The sequence below is a fragment of the Microcebus murinus genome, chromosome X, assembly GCF_040939455.1.
Source record: "Microcebus murinus isolate Inina chromosome X, M.murinus_Inina_mat1.0, whole genome shotgun sequence".
NCBI classification, from domain to species: domain Eukaryota; kingdom Metazoa; phylum Chordata; class Mammalia; order Primates; family Cheirogaleidae; genus Microcebus; species Microcebus murinus.
The window spans coordinates 80,889,830-80,917,097 of NC_134136.1; the positions used below are offsets into that span (position 1 = coordinate 80,889,830).

At 48.3% G+C, this 27,268-nt stretch overlaps 1 protein-coding gene across 1 annotated transcript; it reads right to left on the minus strand.

Annotated features, from left to right (window-relative positions):
• Positions 1 to 1,543: 1,543 nt before the first annotated feature.
• ARSL (arylsulfatase L) lies at positions 1,544 to 20,805 on the minus strand. The gene is made up of 8 exons (XM_020284997.2): positions 20,053 to 20,805; positions 16,625 to 16,747; positions 14,769 to 15,201; positions 12,833 to 12,969; positions 11,445 to 11,579; positions 9,642 to 9,804; positions 6,601 to 6,722; positions 1,544 to 3,554 (listed from the first exon to the last, which is right to left on the minus strand). Exons 1-8 carry the CDS (start codon positions 20,276 to 20,278, stop codon positions 3,202 to 3,204), a joined length of 1,692 nt encoding a protein of 563 aa, XP_020140586.2. The 5' UTR covers positions 20,279 to 20,805; the 3' UTR covers positions 1,544 to 3,201.
• Positions 20,806 to 27,268: the final 6,463 nt, after the last annotated feature.

Here is a 27,268-nt window from a genome sequence, read left to right on the forward strand (position 1 = left end):
CATTCCCAGCGTTTGCAATGTCCATGGAGGACGCTGGACGTCTATTAAATATCCTTAAGTCTGTGGGGGGAGGAACATTAAATATGATCCAGGTGAGATGGGCCCTCAGCCGTGGGGGCGGGCTGCCCCAGAAAGTGCAGCGTGTGTTGAAAGCAAAGTCAGAAACCCCACCCTAAATTCACTGAGTTACAAGCTCCAGAAATGAGGGCGCTACCCCCACACCTCTCTGAAGTAGGGTAGGGTGGAGGTGCTTGTTGGAAACTCTAGAGCCAGGAGTCCCAGCCCCTAAATGGATTGAGTTGGAATACCCAGAAGTGGTGCTGGGGATTCCGTTTAGAAAAAAAAAGACCGTTGTCTTTTAATTGGCAAATTTGGTTTGCTTACATTTATTGGGCTGACGGGTCTGTGTGGGGTAAATTGGTGGGCTTTGGTAGTGGATTCTCTCTTTGCCCTGTTCCTCTAGAGGAGCTTTGGTGGATGAGGGTGTCTCGGTTGGGGTTCCCTACTGAGCCGCCATCCCATGGGAGGGGAGAAGGCCAGGCTGAGGCCTGCAACAGGTGGGTAGTCAGGAAACGGAGAGTCTAGAAGGAGCTCTGCATGGAGGTTTAGCGAGCTTGGGTGGGGATTCCATCCTGTAAAGTTTTCTGGGGGCGAAAGAAACAGAGAGAGAGAGCCAAACAACGTGGCTTTATTGTGCGCTCCCGGACGAGGTTCGTGGGTCCCAAGAGGGGGGGAGGATGAGAAGTCACCTCCGTTTGGAGGGGGTTCCAGCCTTTATACTGTTTGGGGTGGGCTAGGCACTTGGCGGGAAGAGCCGGGGTGACCTTTGGTGGTCATTGAAAAGCAGGAGGGGCTGGTGGTATTTACAGATCCAAGAACAGAAAAATTTATTATATATATAAATATATCTGGGTAGATATCCAGGTGGTGTTTGTTTTCAGCGGGGCCTGGCAGGTCTGGTCTCCTGAGCCTTTTCTCTTTGGTCTAGGGAAGGGAGAAGGGCCTGCCACGAGCCTTACAAATCCTTTGAAGAAATCCCATGCTGCAAGGAGTAGAGCTGCCAAGAGCCTTGGGTGTGCTTCTGCAAATTATCTAAACATGCTGAGGGAATGTCTTGAGAGTTTAGGAATTTTAAGTGGTGCCGGGGGCAGTGGGAGCTACTGGCCTCGGAGGTACCGTTTGGGGAGGGGGGTTGTGGGAGTCGGGGGGCTTTGATCCCGAGGTCTCACTTGACTTTAAGGGTGTGGAGACCCCATGGGGACTTTGGGTTCAAAGACATCAAGGGCAGGAGTGGGGCTGGATAAGGAGAGGCAGGTGGCCCTGCCTAAGTAGATCCTGAAGAACTCAGAGGTGCTGGGTGTGGTGGCTCAGGCCTGTAGTGCTAGCACTCTGGGAGGCTGAGGCAGGAGGACTGCTTGAGGTCAGGAGTTCGAGACCAGCCTGAGCAAGAGCAAGACCCCATCTCTGATAAAAATAGAAGGAAATTAGCCGGTTGACTTAAAATACAAAAAAAAAAAAAAAAAAAAAATTAGCCAGGCGTGATGGTGTGCATCTGTAATCCCAGCTACTCGGGAGGCTGAGGCAGGAAAATTGCTTGAGCCCAGGAGTTAGAGGTTGCTGTGAGCTAGGCTGATGCCACGGCACTGGAGCCCAGGTAACAGAGTGAGACTCTTGTCTAGAAAAAAAGAAACCTCATAGGTGACTCTGAGTTTGGCAGGAAACCTGACATGGCTGGACAAAAGTGCTGGTCCTCTTCCCTGGCTCATGGCCATGAGGAAGAAACTGGGGCCCTAGGGGTTGACAAACTTCCATTTCTTTCTTTACCCCAGAAGAGAATTGTCTGGAGATGGATTTGGCTTTGGTTGGTCTCTGTGACAACCGGAGTTCTTGGAGGTCAGAGTGGGTAAGTTGAGGGAGTGTGGTCGAGAAGGAGAGGAGATGCCTGGACCTAGAGACAGAAAGACCCGTGAGCTCCTGCCCCAAAGCAGACTGAGTTGCATCCCCGCTCCAAGTTCATAAGTTGGAGCCCTGACTACCCCCAGGACCTCAGACTGTGTTTGTGTTTGGAGATGGGTCTTTAGAGAGGTGATTAAGGTAAACTGAGGCGCTAAGGTGGGCCCTGATCCAACAAGACCGGTGTTCGTATAAGCACAGGAGACCAGGACACAGACAGGCACAGAGGGACGACCCCCGTGAGGACACAGGGAGGAGACGGCGTCTATACACCCAGGAGAGAGGACTCAGGAGGAAGCAGCCCTGAGTCACCTGGATCTGGGACTTCCAGCCTGCAGGACTGTGGGAAAATTCATTCCCGTTGTGTGAGCCACCCAGTCTGTGGTTTTATGTTTTGTGTTGAAGCCCTCACCCCCAAGGAGATGGTGTTGGCAGGTGGGGCCTCGGGGAGGTGATGGGGTCCTGAGGGTGGAGCCTCATGGATGGGATCAGAGTCCTTATAATAAAAGGGACCCCAGAGAGCTCCCTCGCCCCTTCCACCACGTGAGGACACGGCGAGAAGGCGCCGTCTGTGAACCAGGAGGTGAGTCCCCGCCGGACACAGCCCCTGCCACGCCGGGATCTCGCTCTTCCAGTCTGCAGAGCTGCGAGCAATGAATGTTCTTTACACCCAGTTTATGGTATTTTTTTTTTTTGTCCCAGCAGCTCACCCGGACTAAGACATAGCTCCGTTGTCCAGTGACCTCCCCGCCCCGAGTGGAGTGGGGGAGAAGCCTGCCAGTGCAGCACGGCTCCCGGATTCAGGGTTCCCTCACGTCCCCTGGGGCGTTTGTTGGTCGCTTGGAAGCACAGCTCGTCCCTGTTCATGTGGACAGCAAACAGTCGCCGGATAAATGGGCTCGGCAGTCAGCTTGGGTTTTTACCTTCGGGGCCTGTGTCCCGTTCCTCTGCAGGTCTGCACGGAAAACCGGAAACACCTTCTCTTGGGACTCGTGCTGTTTTTGGGGCCAGGAGTCCTGACTGGATCACCCCAAAGCAGGAGGTCCATTGCTCTCCACTTCCCTGCCGGGCAGCTCCGCTCCAAGTTCGTTGCTACTTTTTCTTGGCTTTTTGCCCCCTCTTTTAACCTTTTATGTAAACGGATGTCTTAACTTCACAGAGGAGCGTTTGTTTCCACTTGAGCAAAAAAAAAAAAAAAAGCAGAGCCCGGGGCTCCAGCTTGTGCTCCTAGCAGCCGCTGTCTGTCAATCAGCTTCCCTGCGGGTGGCACCAGCAGAGCGGGAAGGGCCCACAGCAGGGCTGCAGCCAGGGCTTCCAGATGTTGTGCGGCCCGTCCAGCTGCAGGGGGGCCGGGCGCAGCGCCCGCTGGTGCCCCTCCACCGCCCGCTGGACCCTCCCCACCACCTGGTGGAACAAGGGCTCTGTGGCCGGCGTGAGGACGTGGCTCTCCGAAGGGTCTCTCGAGAGATCGAAGAGCAGAGGCGGGTGGTGGGGGGTCACCTTCTCCCCGAAGCACGGGCAGACCCCTCTCCCGTAGCAGGCGCCCGCTCCCGCCGGCTGGAACTGGGGAGTCACGTAGTGCACTTTCCAGACTCTTCCTCCTGGGGGAAAAAGGACAGGGATGGATCCCAGAGAGGTGACGGAGAGAAATAAAATGCATCGCTGCAGAGCAGAGTGGGTCACCAGAGCTAGAAGTTGGGAGAAGCAGCCCAAGTGCCCACGGATGGATGAACGATAAACAGAACGTCTTCCCCCCGCACGATGGAATAGTATTCAGCCACGGACAGGAATGAGAAACGCTGATATGTGCTACAACATGCACCAACCTTGGAAACATGGTGCTCAGCGAAAGAAGTCACCAAAGGGCGTGTGTTTGTTGTATGAGTCCGTTTACGTGGAACATCTAGAGTAGGTAAATCCGTAAGGACAGAAAGTATAATCGATCCAGGTGGTGGGGAATTAACTGTGGAGTCTGGGGTGCACTGCAGGGGCTGGTTTGGGTCCGGGAAATCTGTCTGGGAAGGTGACATTTGACTGAGGACATGACTGTCAGCAATGAGCCAAGCCGCAGGGAGATCCAGCCCACTGAGAGCGTTCCAAGTGGCTGGAACAGCTTGTGCAAAGGCACTGGGGCAGGAATGGTCTTAGGCTGTATTCAGAGCACAGGGCGGTTGGGGGTTGGGAATTGTAAGGTGCCAGTTGTCCGAGCAGATGTCTCAGAGACAGGGAAGGGCTAGCTGGTGTCCCAGAGAGAAGCTTGGGTGTTATTTTATTTATTTTATTTTTTATTTTTTTGGCATCTGTGTGGCGAGTCATCTTGAGGAGCCATTCAGCACAGGCAAAGTGGACCTGGGGGACGTGGAACACGGCACTGTTTGAGATGCACGGGTGGTAGGAATACACTGCCCATCTCTATCTTTCTACCTTGAAAAAATTTTTTTTGACATATTCTTCCAATGAGTGAGAACCTTCAAGGGCAACAGATATAATATGTAATCTAAGAACCCCAAAATGTAGCAATTAAAATCATCCCAGATTAGACTACTGAGAAGGATGGAAAAGAAGGAGATTTTAAAAAACAAACAAACCTATAATTCTTTTAAATAAGAGAGGTCTCAGAAAGATACCCATTCAGGGATGTGTTGAGACAATGCCTTGGAGATTCTTTAAGCAGAGTGAGTCACAAGCAAGGCATCGATCTTTGCAAACACGGGAAGAAAAACCACCCCAAGTGCACGAAGCAAAGTGAAGAAGCGTAGGAAGCAAAGCAAATTAACGGAGAGGGAAATATAAGTGAAGAAAAGAGAGGCGGGCAAACTCAATATAGGTGAGACGTTCTCATATGCACAGAAAGACAGAGGCAGACATCATGCGCTCTCCTTCAAAAGAAAGGATCCCATCGTTAAGAAACTGCAGGAGCAATTTCTGGATTTTTAAAATGACAGGTAACAGAAAACCGGTGGCAAACTCGAGTGAACATAGCCATTATTACTAAGGTGATTAAAATACAATGAAATTACTTGGCAAGGGCATATGTGCTTGATGAAATGAATTTTTTTTTTTTTTAAGTAAGAATAAATAAGTAAGCAAAGAAACATGGCACGTTTCAGTTTGGGTCGATCCAGTGTTGTGAAGCTACTTATGCATCAAAGGCAAAGTTAAAGGATCCATCCAGTGCAATGATGATTAATGTCTCCGTGGGACGTATTTTTAAAAGTTTTAAAAGTGGCAAATGATTTTTATAGCTCTTTTGTGGGACTTTGGGGCCAAGAGAGCCTAAGAAAATTTAGAGACCCAGAAAATATTCAGTAAGTGTACAGCCACTCTTGTTACAAAGTTGTCATTGTTACAATGAAGCTGAAATTGTGTGATTAAGCTAGGGCGGCTGAAACATTTGGAAACACATCCAGATGGCTAGAATAGATTAGAAAAGTCTCAGACGCCTAGATACATGTTAAAGGGGCGGCCTTGCGGAAATATCAGGGAAATACCTAATTCTGCAGTTTCCCCAGGGACAGTTAAAGATCACTCCTTGTGAGTTCTGTCGCCAGCAGGCACCTGCAGGAGTTCTGTTCTGCACAGCCTCTCAAAAGAGCTGAACGGACGGAAGAGAGACGTAAATCTCTGCCTTTCACAATTGCTTTGTGAGAATCTGCTCTTGCAGAGTTCCTGAGTCCACAGGAGGAGAATGAGCTCCACCCTCAACCACACCTCCAGGACAGAGCCACATCACTGGGGACAATTTACCCTTCTCCAAGAAAAGGTGGGGGAAACCAAGTCTTGCACTTTGACACCCTGCTGCTGCTCTTCTTTGTTTAATCAACTGACAGCCGTCACTATTTTATTTCTCTCTTGGTCCCCCTTAAAAATCAGCGAGCCACTTGTTCCCCCAAACAATGAGCACACGCGTGTGTGTGTGTGTGTGTGTGCGCGTATGTGTGTGTGTGATGATAGAAGCTGCTCTTCACATCTTGGGGAAGAGAAGGAAGGTAGTAAAACAATTTCACACACGGCGCATAACACATAGGAGAACAGAGCCCATTCCGAATGGTAAGAAGATTGACAGGTGACCTCAGAAGGGATGTTGCTGGAACAAGGGAGACGTACGTTGCCAAGAACTAAATTTTAGGCCAGGCGCGGTGGCGCACACCTGTAATCCTAGCACTCTGGGAGGCCCAGGTGGGAGGATTGCTCAAGATCAGGAGTTCGAAACCAGCCTGAGCAAGAGTGAGACCCCGTCTCTACTATAAATAGAAACAAATTCATTGGCCAACTAATATATATAGAAAAAAATTAGCCGGGCATGGTGGCGCATGCCTGTAGTCCCAGCTACTCGGGAGGCTGAGGCAGGAGGATTGCTTGAGCCCAGGAGTCTGAGGTTGCTGTGAGCGAGGCTGACGCCATGGCACTCACTCTAGCCTGGGCAACAAAGCGAGACTCTGTCTCTAAAAAAAAAAAAAAAAAAAAAAAAAGAACTAAATTTTAACAGCCAGTGTGAAAATTGAAAGCTGTGATAATGTAGAGAGACAAGAACACAGAAGCCGGGATGTGACGCCCACCCCCAGGCTCTTCTGGGGCTCCTGTGCTTTGATGCCACCAAGGGCACCCCTTTCCCAAAGGCAGTTGGGACGGAGTCCCGCTACTCACTGTCCCGTTGGTGCCAGCGGGCGGCGTGCAGAAACACCTCGCAGTAGTGCAGCAGGAACTCGTGGTCCGAGTGCTGGGCTGTCCCCAGCAGCAAAGGCAGCAGGTCCCGGCCGTCAATCACTCTGCAGAAAGGTGCGGGAGGGACTCAGACATGCTGTAAGGATGCCCCCGCGGGGACCTGCCCAGGGCCAATGTGCTGCATTCCCCTTGGAAGGAAGGTGCAGGGTGAACGTGGAGGAGAAGATAGAAGGCGGGCACCATCCTTAGCAAGCATGCAGCAGCTGCCGAAGGACAAATACTGCCTTTGGCTAAGAGGATTACCTGGGGAACCACCTTGTTTGGCTTCATTGAGTGTCACACCACTCAGCCTTATTGCGAATGCAAAAATGAGACAAGCATTTGTCCAAACGCCTTGCTGTTTTGACATACCGTGTTTCCCCGAAAATAAGACAGGGTCTTCTATTTATTTTTCCTCAAGAAGACACCCCAGGGCTTATTTTCAGGGGATGTGTTATTTTTTCCCTCAGAGCCTCAGCTTGCAGCACGTACAGGGTGGCCGGGACCCGACAGGGGGAGCTGACCTTGTTGGTGGGGCTGCCCGCACCTTCCCGGTCACCTCTGGGATAGTTGCTGTCACGATGGGGCAGATGAGAAGGGCTGCTCGTGTTCTTTCCCGCTCCGCGACGACACGCACGGGTTGTGCAGAGCGCTGCGCAGCCACGCCCGTCACTAGGGCTGATTTTCATAGCCACGCCCATCACCAGGGCTGATTTTCATAGCCACGCCCAGCACTAGGGCTAATTTCCATAGCCACACCCATCACCAGGGCTGATTTCCATAGCCACGCCCATCACCAGGGCTGATTTTCATAGCCACGCCCACCACTAGGGCTGATTTTCATAGCCACGCCCACCACTAGGGCTGATTTTCGGGGTAGGGCTTCTATTGCGTACATGCTTAGAAATCCTGCTAGGGCTTATTGTATAGGTAGGTCTTATTTTCGGGGAAACACGGTAGTATTGGGCTTTCAGTCACTACAGAACATGTTCTTTAAGAAAGCTTCACGCTGGTCCTGTTTGTGGAGAGTCCCTGGACTAGCATTTCCTCATTTCTGTAGCCTACCCTTTCTCACTTTCTAGATACCGCTTGTTTTGCAAAGGCAAGCTCTATCTTCTTGGCATTGCACTTCCTTTTTGGACACCCGGCTTAGCACAGAGGTTGAACCCACCTGTTTGGATTTGCAGCGATAACTGTGCACTTTGCTTTCCAATTACAAGGGTAGTTGCTATGGGATGAGAAATATATCTGCATCTTTTTCACTTTCCCCCTAAACACCTGCTAATAAATATATGCTGATGGAACCGGAACATTCATTTTCCACATGGTTGAAGGTGATGAAATTTTCCTTTAAGAGGTCAATTTGCAGTGACCTTATTTAATTTATCTTAAATTATTTTGAAGCCCTTGCGGGATCTTGTATCTCAAAGTCAATCATAAATACCGGCGGTACATTTTCATAGATGCCACGAACTTAGAATAGCAATAGATTGAGGATTTATAAAAAAACAGGGTTAAGGTTCTCAACCCAGGTAGAAAATTCAGAACCCCAAATAGATTGTGCTTGGTCAAAGTTACCATGAAAAAAATGAAATAAAAGACAAGATATATATAATCATATATCCACACACATACATATGTGTATGTTTGTGTTTGCCTATATAGGAATAAAACTAACTAATAATGTATAGCTAAATTTACCTTACCTTCTAATAAAATGCATTTGCAATATATACGATAGGCGAAAATCTTCTTTTCAAAACACAGGATATGTTATAAATTAAAAAAAAATATCCAACAGGACATGTAATTCAATGTAAAAAAAAAGAGAAATGTAGAATAAATGTATAAAAATTTTAACATTGCTAGTGATAAAGCAATGAAAATTATAACATATGTGTGTATATATAAAAATTATATAACATGTATAATATACTTATAGATACATGTATAAGTATAAATTATGTATACACAAATAGTTCTAAATGATTTTAGGTCTATTGTTTTTAACATGGACACTATCATTCATGGCTGGTAGCAATTTCTAGGGTAGAATTTGACAAAATATATCAAGAGATTGGCCTATAAGTGGCCAAATTGTTGACCCAGAAATTCAACTTCTAGAAATTTTTCCTAAGGACGTAATTGTAATAGGCACTAAAATGGTAATATGGTATTTTTTTAAGCAGGGCTAATGGGCCACCCATGAGGGGTAGAAGGAAGAAAACAAAATTTGAAGCCATTATAATTTGTATCTATATACAACATATATACATATATAGTACAATTTAAATATGTGTTCTTCCCTAAGCTATCAAGATTATGAAAAAAAATTTTCTATTTCCTCCCAAATGATTTTTTTATAACTTTTAAGACAACAAAAATTGGAATCCTATAAAAGTCCCTGCCATACTGAACCAAAAGTAATTTCTTGTGAATGTTGCATTGTCAGATTTTTCAATGAAAATCTCTCTTATAATAAAATATGCTCCACTTAAGAATTAGGAAAAGAGAAATAGACATTTCCGTATATAAAACTGAACTGACATTTGATCCCAGCATTAAATAATAGAGCTGGGAGTGCTTTCCCAGATACTGATTTCATAAATGTTTTATGACAATGCAAAACACACAGTATCATTTGCCTTAAATGTCAATTTCTCTACTCAAAGTTTTTATTTTTTATTTTTTTTTTTGAGACAGAGTCTCACTCTGTTGCCCAGGCTAGAGTGAGTGCCGTGGCGTCAGCCTCGCTCACAGCAACCTCAGACTCCTGGGCTCCAGCGATCCTCCCGCCTCAGCTTCCCGAGTAGCTGGGACTACAGGCATGCGCCACCACGCCGCTCTTGCTCAGGCTAGTCTCGAACTCCTGACCTTGAGCGATTCTCCCACCTCGGCCTCCCAGAGTGCTGGGATGACGGGCGTGAGCCACCATGCCCTGCCTCTACCCAAAGTTGAATGGCTTCTTTTGGGTGGTTCCGTACCTGTCCTGGGGCACCTGGCCGCCCCCCAGCTGCACCACGGTGGGGAACACGTCCATCAGACTGGTGGGCTCGGTGACAACCCGGCCGGCCGGCAGCACCCCGGGCCAGCGGAAGATCCCTGGCACGCGGATCCCGCCTTCCCAGCCCCCCATGCCTTTGCCACCTGCGTTTCAGCAGAAATGGAAAAAGAAAAAAAGAATAAAAATCAGAAGTAGATAGATGGTTACTCTGGTTGATTCAACCTTATTTTGCTTAAGTCTCTCTTTCTCTATTTTAAGCAAATCATAACATCCTATGGTTTCCCCTTGCAGAAGATAGATTTTATATTGTTTTATTAACCTGGGTGTAGGTTAGGGTGGATTGGATCAGGGTGAGCCCTTCCTCCCAAATGACAGGTGTCTGTCCTTATGAGAAGAGGAGATGCAGACGCGGAGGAGAAGCCACGTGGAGACAGACGGAGGAGGCAGAGACGGGAGTGACGCTGCGGCCACAAGCACAGGGACGCCTGGAGACCCTGGGAGCTGGAAGAGGCAGGATATTTTGGGGGGGCTCTTATTGTTTCTATCACAGTGCTCATTGGAGTTCCTGTGATTGCTGTCACTTTGCTTTGACAGCTCCAGATCCTTGCCCTGGCTTCTTTCAGGGTGCATACGTAGGTCTCCTCTTCCGGACGCACTGTGTGTTTTGCAATAGCTAAGGGAAGAGGGACTGTCGGGGTGTAGCTGTACCTGCCCGTGTGCATCGAAACTTGCAGAGTGATGGGCTCAGGGACATGGAGGGAAAAAAAATCCCTTTAGAGCAAGAGTGTAGCACGTTTAAAAGAGGCTGTGCCCCTGGTACACTAAGATGTCGGGTGCAGAGAACACCAATGAAGACGGCACTGAGATTTTGCAGGAATCGGACCCTAGACATGAAGAAGTTCTTGGAAAGCATTAGCTGATTTAATTTGCATGCATGTATTCCCTTTCATGCATGAACTAGACGGGCGCTTCATAGGCATGTTTTTGCCAATGTCCCTCTAAACAACTCTTTCACCGAATAAAAAAATGAAGCTTTCTAAGTTAAAAGGAAAAGGTCGCAGCCATGCTAAGCTACGTATATTGAAGAACACGTTTCAGAGTCTTTCTGGTGCATGAAACAATGGTGTGCCTATAATGCTAGAATCCCAGTTTGATTGTAATGGGGCCACCTGGGTGCCCAGCCTTCTTGGATGCATTGCCCGAACTTAAAATTCAAACCTGCGTCTATCGGTAAACAGATAGGCAAACCGAGTATGGTGTACATGCGCAATGAGGCAGCGCTCGGCCGTAGAAATGAAGGAAGCCCTCATACCCGCTACGAAGTGGCTGAACCTCAAACACATTGTGGGAAGGACATTAGCAACGCACAAAGGACCACACGTTGCACGGTGCCGTTGGCATGCAATGGGTATGCAGAGCTGGAAGACACGTGGGTGGCCGGCCGGGGTCCGGTGCCGTGAAGCGAGGACTGATTGCTGTGAGTGTAAGAATTCGTTTAGTGGCGATGAAAATGTCACAAAATCAAACAGTGGTGATGGCCGCGCACCTCTGAGAGTCTACTAAAAAACACTTAATGGTGCGAAAGAAAAAATATATATATATATATATGAGACCTGAGCGTGGCAGATTATAATTTTTGCCCTGGCTAGGCAACGCCAACGAGGTGTTTGGGCAACATTATTCACTGTCCTGGAGTGGGGGGCCGCATGCCAAAGGAACAGGTGGGGACCCCAGCGGGGAGACAGAGTCCTGAGACCAGGACGTGGGGATCCCTCAGCCTCACCTCTGTATACGCCGTTCCAGCCTCCGTACTGGCGGTTCCCATGCTGGGACTCTAAGGAGCCCCCGTTGTCCGACGTGAAATAAACGAGGGTGTTGTTGGTCACGCCCTCCCGGTCCAACATGCCAAGGATCTGCCCTGCAAAACACGGGTGTGCTCGAGGCGGCCGGAATGGAGGGGTGTCTTAAACCCGACTGCCCGGCGTGTGCGCGTTAGCCGGCGTCTCCGGCAAAGCTGCCGGGACGGAAGGGGTGCTGCACGAAGCGGCAGCACTTCAAAGTGAGGCAGACCGAGAGTGCAGAGAAGGAAGGAAGGATGCACCGAAATGCCACCGACAGAGACCAGTTGTGACCGCTGACTGTCTCAGAGCCGCACGAAAGGGGATTCTGTCGTTCATATAATTCACAGTGCCCTAGAGACTTTTTTAAAAAAAATTAGTTAACTGGGATTATGTTATTTTTATTTCTAACAACAGGCAAGGCTTTCTCCCAGTGTGCCGGTTAAAGAGGACCGAGTCTCGCGACTGTCCTGTGGCCTCACGTACAACCCTCTCTCGGGATGCTTTGACTCCTAACCTGCCTGTGTCGTTATATTAAAGTTTAATTCTTTTGGTTGGGTCTTGCTTTTTTCATGCATAAAAAGCAGAGTTTTGTCTGTTGTTAGAAATGAAAATATTCTGTCTACTACATGAGATTAGGACAGGGACATCTCTGGGGACATTATTCTGTCTACCACATGGGATTAGGACATGGACATCTCTGGGGATGTTATTCTGTCTACCACATGGGATTAGGACGTGGACATCTCTGGGGACGTTATTCTGTCTACCACGTGGGATTAGGACGTAGACATCTCTGGAGACATTATTCTGTCTACCACATGGGATTAGGACATGGACATCTCTGGGGACGTTATTCTGTCTACCACGTGGGATTAGGACGTAGACATCTCTGGGGACATTATTCTATCTAACACATGGGATTAGGACGTGGGCATCTCTGGGGACATTATTCTGTCTACCACATCGGATTAGGATGTGGACATCTCTGGGGACATTATTCTGTCTACCACAGGGGATTAGGACGTGGACATCTCTGGGGACATTATTCTGTCTCCCACATGGGATTAGGACGTGGACATCTCTGGGGACGTTACTCTGTCTACCACATGGGATTAGGACGTGGACATCTCTGGGGATATTATTCTGTCTACCACATGGGATTAGGATCTGGACATCTCTGGGGACATTATTCTGTCTACCACATGGGATTAGGACGTGGACATCTCTGGGGACGTTAATCTGTCTACCACAAGGGATTAGGACGTGGACATCTCTGGGGACACCATTCTGTCTACCACATGGGATGAGGACGTGGACACCATCCACTTACCCACCATCCAGTCCATCTCCTCTACGTTGTCACCATATAGCCCATGGAGACTTTTTCCAAGGAAGTTCTCGGTTGTGACGAGCGGAGTGTGCACGTGTAGAAATGACACAAGGAGAAGGAAAGGTCTTTGCTTATTTCTGAAAATAAACAAAAAGCCACTAAGGTCACTTTTTTGGTGAAACCGAGATCAAAGTCTTGTAGACACCAAACACAGACCTCAATTGTCACATTCTTACTATGCTCATGAAGGGTAAATGTGCAAAACCCTAGTTCAACAGGACTTGTTCTCGTGTTTAGAATTTCCAAGATGACGGCTTTTCCCGTTGGAAATCTATTCAAATGTCCACACCGAATTTATGCATTTTTTTTCCTCCCTGAACGTTACAATTTTCCAACTGTATGAATTTATGACAACGGAAAGTTAAAACGACACCAGGCTACTGTCTGAGCTGACAAATTTATCTTGTTCAGTTATTTCAGTATGTGTTTTTTTTTACGTCAAATCTTAGCTTAAAGAAAAAGTAATTAGAGATGGAGTAGTCAAAGAGAAAGAAAGAAAGAAAGAAAGAGAGAGAAAAAGAAAAAGAGAAAAAGTGATGTCACACACTCAGTTCAGTTTTCTTTATAATTTTGGTGGAGTCATGAGATTTAGGACATACGATAGTTATCAAAAAACACACTTTAAAAATGGGGCATGTTAGCTTATTAACGTCAGTTGATTTCCTTCCTTTTAGGCAATGCCTCAGTTTACCCCTCCGACCGCCTGATCTGTGTGGTCTCCTCTAGACCCTCAAGGCATGTAACTAAAGGCGAGGCCCTGGGCGTTAATGACAACACGGCACCCTCGCCTGCTTCAGTTTGCGGGCTGGCGGTCAGTGCTGTTTCTCACCTGCACACGCAGTTCCAAACACACTGTCCACGCGTGTCGCAGAGCATGACCGCAACCTCGCTGCCAACCGGGCACGTTGGCGCCTGGTGCTATCACCGTCTTACCTGGAGTATTTTACGCTCCGGGACAGAGGCGTAAAATATAATCTATTGCAAAGGCTCTTGAGGTGACGCAGTTTGTTTTATGTTAGTTAAACACGGCCCCGGGGGAGCAGAGGTTGCTGTTGGCCTGGGGTCGGCCTCAGAACAGGACCTGCAAACTCCAGCTGACCTGGAGCAATGTTTCCATGCAAGGTCCCCAACCTACGGTGAGTTGCGTGATTGTTTCATTACGTATCGCAGTGTAATCACAATGGGAATCAAGTGCACAACCAATGCAATGCTCTTGAATGATTCTGAACCCCTTCCACCACCCCACCACCCCGAGTCTGTGGATAAATTGTCTTCCATGAAAATGGTCCCTGGTGCCAAAAACATCGTGGACCGATGTTTTCAGGGACATGAATCACAGGGCTCAACTGACCATCATGGATGCCCCGTTTTGCCAAAAAAAAAAAAAAAAAAAAATTAAAGAGAAAGTTTTTTTTGGGTCATGGCCATTGCATTGTTCAAGTAGCAATTAGAGAAAACTATTTGGCATGTATTTCCCCAAGCTGACCCACCCGTGCCCACCTTTTTTTTTTTTTTTTTTTGAGACAGAGTCTCACTCTGTTGCCCAGGCTAGAGTGCCATGGCGTCAGCCTCGCTCACAGCAGCCTCCAAGTCCTGGGCTCAGGCAATCCTCCTGCCTCAGCCTCCTCCCAAGTAGCTGGGACTACAGGCATGCACCACTATACCCGGCTAATTTTTTCCTCTATATTTTCAGTTGGCCAATTAATTTTCTTTCTATTTTTTTCAGTAGAGACGGGAGGGGTCTAGCTCTTGTCTCAGGTTGGTCTCGAACTCCTCGAACTCAGGTTGGACCAATCCTCCCGCCTCGGCCTCCCAGCGTGCTAGGATGACAGGCGCGCGCCCCCCCACGCCCGGCCTCGGCCTCGGGGGTGCCCACCTTTTGAGGAAGGCCGCGGCGTCCTCCAGGAGAAGGGGCGTGGTCCTCTGCAGGCGCATGGGCTGCTCGGTGACGGCGTGGTCCCGCATCAGAAAGCAGTCCGCGTGCACAATCAGGGTGCCCAGGGAGCGCGCGGCCGCGAGCAGGAGGACGGCCACCACCGCCGACCCGATGACGACCGGCGTCCACGGGAGCGGCGGCTGCAGGCCTGCGAGCTTCCCCGCGGCCAGCGCGAGGGCGGCCAAGGCCACCACTGCGCGCAGGCAGAGGTGGAGCCTGCGCTCCAGCCCCGCGCGCTTCTCGGACAGCTCCCAGCGGGCGCAGTCGCCCATCATGGAGAAGGGCATGCCGTAGAAGTGCTCGAACCCGTGCCGCAGCGGGTGGTGGCAGTGGTCGGAGGACGAGTTGCAGTTGAGACCCAGATGCCATTTTCCTGAGGGGCAAAGGGCGAACGAAACGCATGTGGCTGGGAGCAGTGGGGGCCCGTCTCTGGGTGAGCGGTTTTGGCCGCTGGCAGCTGGGCTTTGGGGTTAGCCATGCGGAGAGGTGTGGGTGCCAGTTAGCTGTTACTATGCGCCCCAGCCGGGATGTGCCATTTCAGGGCAATGAGGCCTCTGTGTGTGGCCGCCTTGTTATATTTGAGATTCACAAGGCCGCAGGACAGAGAGACAGGGCCACCGAGGCTGTAATTATCAAAAGGAGTTTTATTGTCTAGCTCGAGCTAGGGTCCGAGCCCCCAGAGTGCCAGCGCAGTGGCCTCTTTTTTGGGCAGGGCCCCCCTCCTTTGTGTGCTAGTGACCCTTTTTATTACTCAGTTGTTTACGCACCGGTCATGCATCCGCCCCCACGGTGATTCTTACTTCATCCTGCCCTTGATAGGCTCTAACCTATCCGGGTCCTAGCTGAGAGTCGGGTTTCCACCTTCTTTGTCTTTTTTTTTTTCTGCATCCCATAATGTACTCATAGTGCCTTGCGGTTAGCAAACAAGCAGTACACAGAAGCTGGAAGGTGTCTATTGTCCTTATAGCCCAGCATCTTACAGCCTTACCTGGCATGTTAGTCTCCTACGACAGGTGCAAGAAATGACCATCACTGCGGTTGCTTGCAAACAGCAGAGATTCATCCCCTCCCGGTCCTGGAGCCCGGGAGTGTGGGACGCGGGGGTCTCGGGGCCGCGCTCCCTCCACGGGCTCCAGGGGAGGCTCCTTCCCGCCTCTCCCGGCTCCCCGGGGACTCTCAGGGGTGTCCCTGGGCTTGTGGCCGCAGCCTCACTCCCGTCCCTGCCTTCTTGGTCACACTGCCTGGCCCCACCACCTCCCTCTTAAAAGATCACTTGTCTTTGCTCCTGGACAATTCAGGGTCACCCCCTCACCTCGAGAAATCGTAAACTTAATCACATCCACAAAGACTCTTTTTCCATACAGGGTGATATTAATACTTGCTGGTTTCAGAGTATAGCGTCTGATATATTATTTGGGGGCTGTTATTTAGTCTAAAATAAACGTGTTGTTTATGGAAGCAGAGAGAGAAAGGCAGGTACTAAACCTTGTGATGGCATTGCAGGCAGCATTATGGAAATTTTAGATAGAAGAGAATATGGGTTCTTATTTTTTATTTTTTTTTTTAAATCACGGTGCATCAGCGCATTGTATAAAATGCCAAACGTGCTGTTTCTTGAGTATCTCTACTTTGTACCCAACAGCCTGGGAAGTAACACGGTTTCCGTACACACGTAGCTTTCTGTCTACTAGAAAATTCCACAGCACATAAACGGATTTCCTTTTCAGACTTTTTAGCTGAGCGTACTTTTCAAATAAAAGTTATGTGCTTAACACTTTAAAAAAAGGTGTGCATACCTATTAGTCCAGTGGCGTAGCCTTTGTCTTGCAATATTTTTGCAAAAGTCGTCTCGTTTGTTGGAAGGCCCCCTGATACTGCAGCCCACTGCAGAACGCGGTATCCATCGCTGGAGACCATACCTTAGAGCAATCATTAAGAAAAAAAATACCGTCACACATGTGCTTTTTGTTTGTGTGTTCATTATCAATTAAAAATAAAATACCATACCTTTGAGTAATCATTAAGGAAAAAAAAATACTGTTACACATTTGCTTTTCGTTTGTGTCTTCATTATCAATTAAAAATAACATAACCTGGCGAAATGCTCCGTTATTTAAAATGAAATCGAAAATTTACTTCTTGCGTGGGTCTGCCACCCGGGTTGCGTTTTTGGCAGCAAAGGAAAATGATTCATTCACTGAAAAAGTTATCGAGAAGACGGATTGTCCCGTTTTGCACGGGTTATAAAGAAAAGAATTGAACGGAAAAGGCATGAGAATTGAGAAGGTGGTTTTATGGTTTCCTCAAACTCTCGATATCATCCTGAGATTCCCAAACTTCTCTGCACATTGAGATCGAGTGGGAAGTTTTGCAATATGCGGATGCTTGGTTACTGCCTCAGAGGTTGCAGTTTTTGTTGGTCAAGGGTGGAGCTTGGGCCCTGGAAATGTTGGATGACTCTAATGTGCTGACGAGGTTGCCATTGACAAGATACTTTGTTACTCATAGTTCTGCAGAGGCCAGGGGTGCAAGCCATGCAGGGGGTGGTCATATAGGAAGCACCAGGGTGTTTAGGGGTGGGGGGCGGGGTGAGGCAAAGGAATGGGAAAAGGATTTATTGAATTTTTTTTTTTTTTTTTGAGACAGTGTCTCACTCTGTCACCCAGGCTGGAGTGCAGTGGCATCATCATAGCTCACTGCAACCTCAAACTCCTGAGCTCAAGCGATCCTCCTGCCTCAGCCTCCCGAGTAGCTGGGACTACAGGCATGTACCACCATGCCCGGCTAATTTTTCTATATTTAGTAGAGACAAGATCTCGCTCTTGCTCAGGCTGGTCTCGAACTCCTGAGCTCAAGCGATCCTCCCTCTTGGGCCTCCCAGAGTGCTGGGATGACAGGCGTGAGCCACCCATTCTCAGCCTGTTGAATTTTTTTGATGGGAAGAAGTAGGCAAGGCGAAGCAGCCAAACTCGAGATTGGGTAGCTCAGATCGTTTCCGTGGGCGCTGGGCGGCAGGGGGCTGTTCCTAGTTGGCTCCCACCGGACCCTGCGGTGATCAGGGCGGGGGGGAATAGCGGCCCCAGGGGTGAGAATCTCGTAAAGGAGGTTTTCGGGGTGTAGGCTATGGATTGGCCGGTTTGTGTATGAGAGGCACACCCCCAGGTGAGTCTTTTGCTGTCTCTACGAATTCACTAGCCTTGCAGGGAGTGTTCTCTCTAGGCTCAGGCAGGCCCCAAGACTTCAAAGCATCAGGATATAAAAAATAGAAACCGTGATCAGTACACCAGGCTGCACCCCGAACTAGCAAGCTCCGCCTGCTGTAGGGCGGGTAGCAGCCTCGGTGTTTGGGTGGAGGTCTGCAGGGATTCCGCTGTGCGGGGCCGTGGTTAAGAACCGCAGACTTGGGGGGGAAGCTCCGTGCTTCCGGGCCACTTGGGTACATTTAGCTCAGTCTGCTCAGAGAGCGTCCGATCCGCTTTGCAGAGGGAGCGTAGTTCTCAGCGATCAGCATTTGGGAACTCGGAGGATTCTTTCTGAGGTTTTCCAAAACGTTGAGGGTGAATTCTGGTGCAATGCAGACCAGTGGGAAGCTCAATAGCTCTCAGCCACAACAAAGGGGGCTATTTTTGCTTAAGTTGGCTGGGATTGCATCTTCCTCGGGGCATGAGATGGGGGGGCCAGAGACCCACATGTGTGAAAGTCTGCAGGGTCGTTTTGATGTGTCCATTTGGCTGGGGTACAGCAACCTCTTTATTCAAATACAACTTTCGTGTTGCCGTGAAGATCTTTTTGTGGATGCGGTTCACATCTGTCCTCAGCTGACTTTAACGAAAGCAGATGGCTCTTGATAATATGGGTGACCTCATCTTGTAATCCTGAAGGTCTTACCGGCCAAAACTGAGGTTCCCAGAAAGAGAAGGGATTCTGCCTCAAGCTGCAGCTTCAAGCCCTGCCCTGCAGATTCTGGACCGGCCGAATCCCACAAGGGCACGGTGCAATTCCTTAAAATAAATCTCTTTTAGGTAGATAGATGGGTAGGTAGATAGACATCGATAGATAGATTATTGATAGGTGATGGATACTCGATAGACAGATGACACGTAATAGATAGTAGATACATGGATGGATGGATGGATGGATGGATGGATGGATGGATGGATGGATGGACAGGTAGATCCTATGGGTTCTGTTTCTCTGGAGAACCTTCACTACGACAGGGTCCTAATCTCCCCCTGGAGATTCTCAGCCTCAGACTCAAAGCGTAGAGAAATGCTGAAGACACCACACAGAGACTTCCCAAGATTTGCTCTACTCTCTTCCCAACTCCCAGGGAGATAAAGAATTTTAACCAAAATATAGCAGACCTTTCTGCCAAAACGATCTACAAGACTTACAGGGCACAAGCGGGTTGGTTTTGGAAACCTGGTGCAAGAGGAATGTTCTACCAACGTATGCCATTCTTTAGATCCATCCTGGAGGTCTCTCTATTTGTCCAGAGAGAATGAAGGAAATTTTCTTTCCATGGGTTGGGCAGATGTGGGAAGACAACCTGCAGGGACTCCTATCTATTCTTCTTCTTCTTCTTCAGATTAAACGTATTTGGCCACTTAAACTTTTGCATAAGCACAGTCAAGATATTTCCTGATATGCCCCTACTGTGTGTACTACTAGGGATTAGCAAACTACAGCCCAGAGCCAAATCTGTACTTCTACCTGTTTTCATATCCACGAGGAGTGAAGAATGGCTTTGTGCATTTTTAAAGGGTTGGGAAAGAAATAAAGAGAAGAAGTCTATTTCATACCATGGGAAATGACATGAAATTAAAATGTCCACATTTATAAATAAAGTTTTATTGGCACACGGCCATGTCCACTGGTGCATGTATTGCCTATAGGTACTTTCAAGCTACAGTAGAGGTGAGCAGGTGCAAGCAGAGACTACCTGCAAAAATGAAAATAGTTACTAACCTGACTTTCACAGAAAAAGTGGGCACATCCCTGTTTTATGTAGCTACCCACATCAAGGAGCGCAATCTAATGGGTAACACCTGCCCAGGTAACCTGGTTACCTGTGGGGCTGTCTGACTCTTACTGACTGCAATCTGATGGTGAGAACATGCAGGGCTAGACCACCCTCTTTGCACTGTCCCAGAGGATCCACTCTTGACTCTCTGTGTGACCGGGGTTCAAGGGAGCATGAGGTTAGTTATAAAGACAGACCAACCTGATCGAACAGGGTACCTGCCGGTGAGGAAAGCGGCCCTGCTGGGCGTGCACACGGATGCCGCGGCGATGTGCTGAGTCAGCATCACTCCCTCTTCTGCAAGGCGGTCGATGTTTGGAGTCCTATGCAGGGAAAAATTAACAGCTTTATCCCTTAAAAAAAACCAAACAGGTTTGTCATAGGCATAGGTACCTACACACTGTTTCGTCGAAAGTCTGCTGGTCATTCACTGTTCAATACATCAAGATGTTCTTGGGTCTCACGGCCAAGAAGCACGTGAAAAAATGCTCAACATCTCCACTCGTCAGGGAAATGCAAATCAAAACCGCAATGAGCTGTCACTTAACTCCAGTGAGAATGGCTTTTACCAAAAAGTCCCAAAACAACAGGTGCTGGCGTGGATGCAGAGAGATAGGAACACTCCTACACTGCTGGTGGGACTGCAAACTAGTTCAACCTCTGTGGAAAGTAGTGTAGAGATACCTCAAGGAACTAAAAGTAGAACTGCCATTTGATCCAGCAATCCCACTACTGGGTATTTGCCCAAAGTAAAAGAAGTCATTCTATAACAAAGACAGCTGCGCTCGAATGTTTATAGCAGCACAATTCACAATCGCTAAGATGTGGAAACAACCCAAGTGCCCATCCGTGCATGAGTGGGTTAATAAAATGTGGTCTGTGTACACCATGGAGTTCTGCTCAGCCACAAAACACAATGGTGATCTAGCACCTCTTGTGTTGTCCTGGATGGAGCTGGAGCCCATTCTCCTAAGTGAAGTATCCTAAGAATGGAAAAACAAGCACCACATGGACCCACCATCAAACTGGAACTAATTGTTCAACACGTATGTGCACACATGGAAGTAACATTCATCGGAAATGAAGCAGGTGGTGGGACGGGGAGGAGGGGATGGGTAAACTCACACCTAAAGGGTACAATGCACGTCGTATTGTGGGGTTGGGGAGATGTGCACCTGTCTGTTGGAAGCAAAGTTTTTCAGCAGGGGAGCAATGAAATCATGCCTGAGTGGGGTAGGCTTGGCCAGTTTTCAGGCAACAGGAGTGATTTTTAAAACATCGTCTATCCCGTACTGGGTGCGTGTAAATCGTATTTAGAACAGAAGCGAGCAGTCGTGGGTAGGGTGCGTTTGAGCTGGGGTTAGTGCAGGCCTGGGAGGAAGTGGGACTTAGAGGGTGTTAGAAGCCGCAGTGTGTGCAGAAGTCTTAAAGATTGGACTGCTGCCCACATCAAGGTTAGTGGCTTCGCTTTCTTCTGGTCTCTGCACTGCGGGTGCCAGGCGAGCAGCCCTCCCCTCCTGTTCCTTGCCTTATGGTGCTGTTGCCGTAGCAGCCGACGTCTCCAATGCCGAGGTCGTCCGCCATCAGCAGAAGCATGTTCGGCCGGGAGCCGGGCATGTCGCCCCGAGCGGCAGGCGTCAAAGCCAGCAGCACCCCCAGGGCCACGGCCAGACAGCTCCTGAAATGCAAGCTTCCGAAGGCCACCTGTCATTCCTTTCCATCTCATTCCCAAAACTTCCCTAAGTGGGGAGCTGGCCTCGTCTCTCTTTTAGGGGACCTCGATGGTATTATTTTCACATGCTAGGATAGCCTTGCGTGCATCCCTTAGGCATTTGATCTATTTGGGTTTTGGTTTTAGTTTTTTTTTTTTTTTTGCAGGTTAAAAATAACAGTGCCTGTTTTTCTTTTTCTTTTTTTTTAGGAGATTCAAAAGATAAAATAAAGTTTGTTCAGTTCATTTCTAGAAATAAAGCAAAGCATTGAAAATATGACTAGGCATGGGCAATGTAAGTAACCTTATTAACACGTGTACCCCCATAATACGCTGAAATAAAAAAAAATTGAAAAAAAAAAAGAAAATATGACTAGGAAATAGAAGAAGTGAGAGACTACCAACAATAATAACTCAGTAGACAAGGTTAAATAACAAAAGAGAGAGGTAAACATATAATTTAGTGAATTGAAGGTTGGATACAAATAAATTACCCAAAATGCAGTGCCCAGAGAAAAAAGGTTGTAGAAAATAATATAAACGGGATCAAGAGCTGTGGAGGACAGAATAAGTAAGTCAAAAGTCTAGCACATGCCTGATCAGATTTATTTATTTGTTTATTTTTATTGTTATTATGTTTTTTCCGAGTTTTTCTTTGTGGAAAGGATTTAAACTTTATTTTTAAATTTTATTTTAGCGTATTATGGGGGTACAAGTGTTGAGGTTACATATATTGCCTGTTTTTCCATTCTTGAGATACATCACTTAGTAGAATGGGTTCCAGCTCCATCCAGGAAAGTGGTCTATGCACAGCGTGGAGTACTGCTCATCTATAAGGGACAACGGTGATCTAGCACCTCTTGTGTTATCCTGGATGGAGCTGGAGCCCATTCTACTAAGTATCCTGAGAATGGAAAACCAAGCTCCACATGGACTCACCAGCAAATTGGTATTAACAGATCAGCACCTAAGTGGACATATAGGAGTCACATCTATCGGGTGTCGGGCAGGTGAGGGGTGCAGGGATGGGCATATACATACATGGTGAGTGAGATGTGCACCAACCGGGGGATGGACTCGCTTGAAGCTCTGGCTCGAGGGGGCAGGGGGGGAAGGACGATTTATGTAACCTTAACATTTGTACCCCCATAACATGCAGGAAAAATAAATAAATAAAAAGTAACGCACACGGTGGATGGTCTTCTTTGGGCTTTAAGCATCTTATTTGGGAAGCTGTGGCCTCCGTTGTTAAGTGATCGTGCTGGGTGATTAACGGGAAGCCTTACTCGTGCCCACTTAGAAGGCGTGGATCGGTTGTGTAGAACAGCTACTGCTTGTTCTTCCTTAAGTAAGTAAACTGAGTCAGACTTGGGTGTTGGTGGCACCTTGTTGGGTGTTGGACCGCCCGGACGGAAGAGCACAGAACACGTACATGCTCTGGGTATGGTGAGACCACAGCGGGCCGGTCATTCCGAGTCCCTGCAGAGCCTCAGTGCATTCGAGCTTGAACGCAGACATCCCTAACCCTGACCTGTTTAGCCCACCGGGGTCTCATGAGAAGGGGGTCTTTCGAGGCGGTGGAGGGTCCAGCCTGCTGCGGAGACCCCTGGTGGTCGCATTCCAGGAAGAAGCCTTGCCACGAGGGCTTGGTGGCTTCCACCATGCCACCACTGTTGCTATTTTGTGTGTGTGTGTGTGTGTGTGTGTGTGTTTGTGTGGATGCTGCTGTGGGCATGCATGTATACAGCAGGCAAGTGGAGCCCCAGTCCCCCAGTATGATAAAGTAGAGATGTGATCTGAGCCTCCAAAAAGGTGTGCAAGACGGGGGCCTCGGAAAACCAGACACCTGGCCCGTGGTAGCGCTGCACACCCACCTGGTGTGAGGCTGCCTGGAGCAACCGAAAGGTAGCGGAGCAGCGTGTGCTTCTGTTAGTCACAAGTCCCGAGCGTGACGGATCACTAAGCAGGCACGGCCACTCAGGTGTCAATGCATTCCGAGAAAGCCACAGCAGAGAGGCAGAGACAGGAAACAGAATATCCACGAACGCACATAATCCTCCCTTACCGAGAGTGGGCCAGACACAACATGTTTTCTCTTCTCTTTTTACACCTGTAAGAAATAAAGGCATGCAGGCCGGGCGCGGTGGCTCACGCCTGTCATCCCAGCACTCCAGGAGGCCGAGGCGGGCGGATCGCTCGAGGTCACGAGTTCGAGACCAGCCTGAGCAAGGGCGAGACCCCGTCTCTACTGAAAACAGAAAGAAAATTAATTGGCCAAGTAAAATATATAGAAAAAATTAGCCGGGCATGGTGGTGCATGCCTGAAGTCCCAGCTACTCAGGAGGCTGAAGCAGGAGGATCGCTTGAGCCCAGGAGTTTGAGGTTGCTGTGAGTGAGGCTGATGCCACAGCACTCTAGCCCGGGCAACAGTGAAACATCACGTGTGAGACCTTGTGTCCTGGTTTCACCTGCTGTTCGTGTGGGTGATGAAACCACCCGGTTGTCTCATGAGTGGAATGTTGGGTACACTCCCTTCCTGGCTTGTGTGGACAAGCGGATAATTTTCCTGGCACCAGTCCCAGTGAATATTAGGTGAGAGGTGTTGGGAATGCTTGCTTTCTTTTTCTTTCTTTCTTTCTTTCTTTCTTTCTTTCTTTCTTTCTTTCTTTCTTTCTTTCTTTCTTTCTTTCTTTCCTTTCTTTCTCTCTCTCTCTCTTTCTTTCCTCTCTCTTTTCTTTCCTTTTTTTTTTTTTTTGCAGATAGTCTTGCTCTGTCGCCCCAGCTAGAATGCAGTGGCATCACCGTAGCTCACAGCAACCTCAAACTCCTGGGCTCAAGCGATCCTCCTGCCTCAGCCTCCCGAGTAGCTGGGACCACAGGCATGCACCACCACGCCCGGCTACTTTTTCTATTTTTGGTAGAGACGGGGCTTCACTCTTGCTCAGGCTGGTCTCAAACTCCTCACCTCAAGAGATGCTCCCACCCTGGCCTCCCAGAGTGCTGGGATTACAGGCGTGAGCCACCGCACCTGCCAGGGACACTTTCTTTTCCTACCACTAACATGCACTCCATCTGTAGTTGGTTCTACTTTGTGATTTGTGGCAACCTAATCCTAAATCATTACCTGGTAGGGAGCCTATAGGAACATTTTCATTTGTATATCCATATATATTATATATAATATATATTATGTCTTGTGTACATACATATATATATGTACATTTGGGCTGAGGATTATATGAATGGATTATATAAAAATATGCAAATATATAATGAATTGCATATAATTTTTCCTTTATAAAAGTATACATATATATTTGCCTTTATAAAAATTGGTAGGTTTTTTTTTTTTTTTTTTTTTGAGACAAAGTCTCGCTCTGTTGCCTGGGCTAGAGTGAGTGCCGTGGCGTCAGCCTAGCTCACAGCAACCTCAAACTTCTGGGCTTAAGCCATCCTCCTGCCTCAGCCTCCCAGGTAGCTGGGACTACAGGCATGCACCACCATGCCAGGCTAATTTTTTCTATATATTTTTAGTTGGCCAATTAATTTCTTTCTTTTTTTTTTTTTTTTTAGTAGAGATGGGGGGGGGTCTCGCTCTTTCTCAGGCTGATTTCGAACTCCTGACCTTGAGTGATCCTCCCACCTGGGCCTCTCAGAGTGCTAGGATTACAGGCGTGAGCTACTGCACCCGGCCGGTAGGTATTAGTATATTCTTTTTATTTCTCCAGAAAGAAACATATGGGCAGCTTCTGACTTTCCTGGGGAACATTTCTGGTTGTGTTTATTTTCTCTGGCTGGTTATATTTGAGTCTAAATGCAGCACCCTCAATCATGGTTGAAACTCGTGTGAGATATAGTTATCCATCAACTCTGTGGCCGGCTCCCTCAGTGGTATGCTCTATCTATTTATCGGCACAAAGAATAGCCTCATTTTCTCTTCCAAGGAACTCTGCACTTTAACCCTTAGAGTGCTGCACGCTTTGCTGCAGACTGGCTCCTTGCTCCTGGATAAAAAGTCCCCACAAGAAAAAAAAAACACAGAAAAATACAAAGAAACACGGTCCAAGTATGACCGACAATCTAGCCTTTGATTCCCTTCCCGGGGACAGAATCACAGACTTCCTTCCCCGCCCTGACCTCAGCCCCAGGCACCGAGCCTGGCTTTTCGGCTCCACTCCCTCATAAACAGTTGGCTGCCCTGGTTGCTCTTTCCTCCCCCCCCCCGTTTTTTTTTTTACCCCCAAAAATCCAATTTAATTTTTTCACCTCCACTATCTCTTCCATTGTCCACACTCCGAGCCTTCAAGCATTAAGCATCTAGTGTGGTTGCAAATCTTCCCTGCTTGGTCTCTTTTCTCTTGTGGGTTTTTCTTATGCATGATGTTTAAAGAAATCGCCCGTGTAAAATATGCATGTCGTATTTTCACCGACTATTGTTTTTTTTTGTTTTTTTAAAAGGAAATTTCTTCTAACACATTCCCAGGGACCCCCGTTGAAACGATGCACGTTGCCTGGGGGGAAGAGTTGCCATTTAAAATAAGCGGTTTTGCTAGCAGTTCCAGGAGAGGAGGGTCAGTTACCTGAATTGGGGTTCCTCCGGGGCTCTCCCCCCGCGGGACTCTGGCGATGTGCTTGGCTCTCTGAGGGGACGTCTTCCCCACGCCAAGACGGACGGGGTCCCTGGCTGGCTCTGCGAGCAGCACCCTCTGGCCGGTCCACGCATGTGCGGAGCTGGTCCGCTCTGAAAAAGAGAGACAGGAATTCCACAGAAACCAAGTTAGGTTGCCCCAGGGAGAGAGAGACTGGGCAAGTCCCCAAGCGTGTGCCGTGAGCTTGCAGGTCGCTACACAAGACCGTCTGTTCTCTTTTGCAGATCCGCACCCTCCCGGCAGGCAGGAGCCTGGCACATCTTCCCGAACGAAGGAACGAACGCAGCTAGTCTTTCAGCCCCAAGTGGCTTGCGACCCTCCCCGCCTTTCGTCCAACCCAGAAAAGTGGGGGCTCTTGCTGGCTCAGTTCCCAAAGGGCAACGTGCTTCCTTTGAAAATCCCCCTTGAATAATCGCTCCACGGCTCTTGCTCCTTCTCTCTTCTGGCATTCGCCTGAAACACAGCTCAGATTGCAGCTGCCACTGCAAAAATGTATACGTGGCTGCCTCACTATGGAACAGCGTCACTATAGATGTAAGATTCTTTTGGACTTTATGCCAAAAAAATTTCTTTTTCTTATGTGTTTGCTAGGGAGCACACTTTTTTTTTTTTTTCATATTGAGGCAGGGCATGTATTCCAGGCAACATTAGATGTAAACCGAGTCATGTCAAAGACGTTTTCAGATAAGAACTGTCTGCATACTTCTAGGTGTTGAATCTTTAAAAAAAATATATGCATTCTTAAAATCTCTTGTGTGTTTGTACTCTCTAGAGCCTCAACATTCCACAGTTTTGACTGGGGACTCTTGTTTGCCAAATAATCCTCTTATAAGTCCTAGGTATAATTAATTTTTTTTTTTTTTAAGAGGCAGGGTTTTGCTCTGTTGCTCGGGCTAGAGTGCCGTGGCGTCAGCCTAGCTCACAGCAACCTCAAATTCCTGGGCTCAAGCCATCCTCCTGCCTCAGCCTCCCGAGTAGCTGGGACTAGACGTGCACACCACTACGGCTGGCTAATTTTTCTATTTTCAGTAGAGACAGAGTCTTGCTCTTGCTCAGG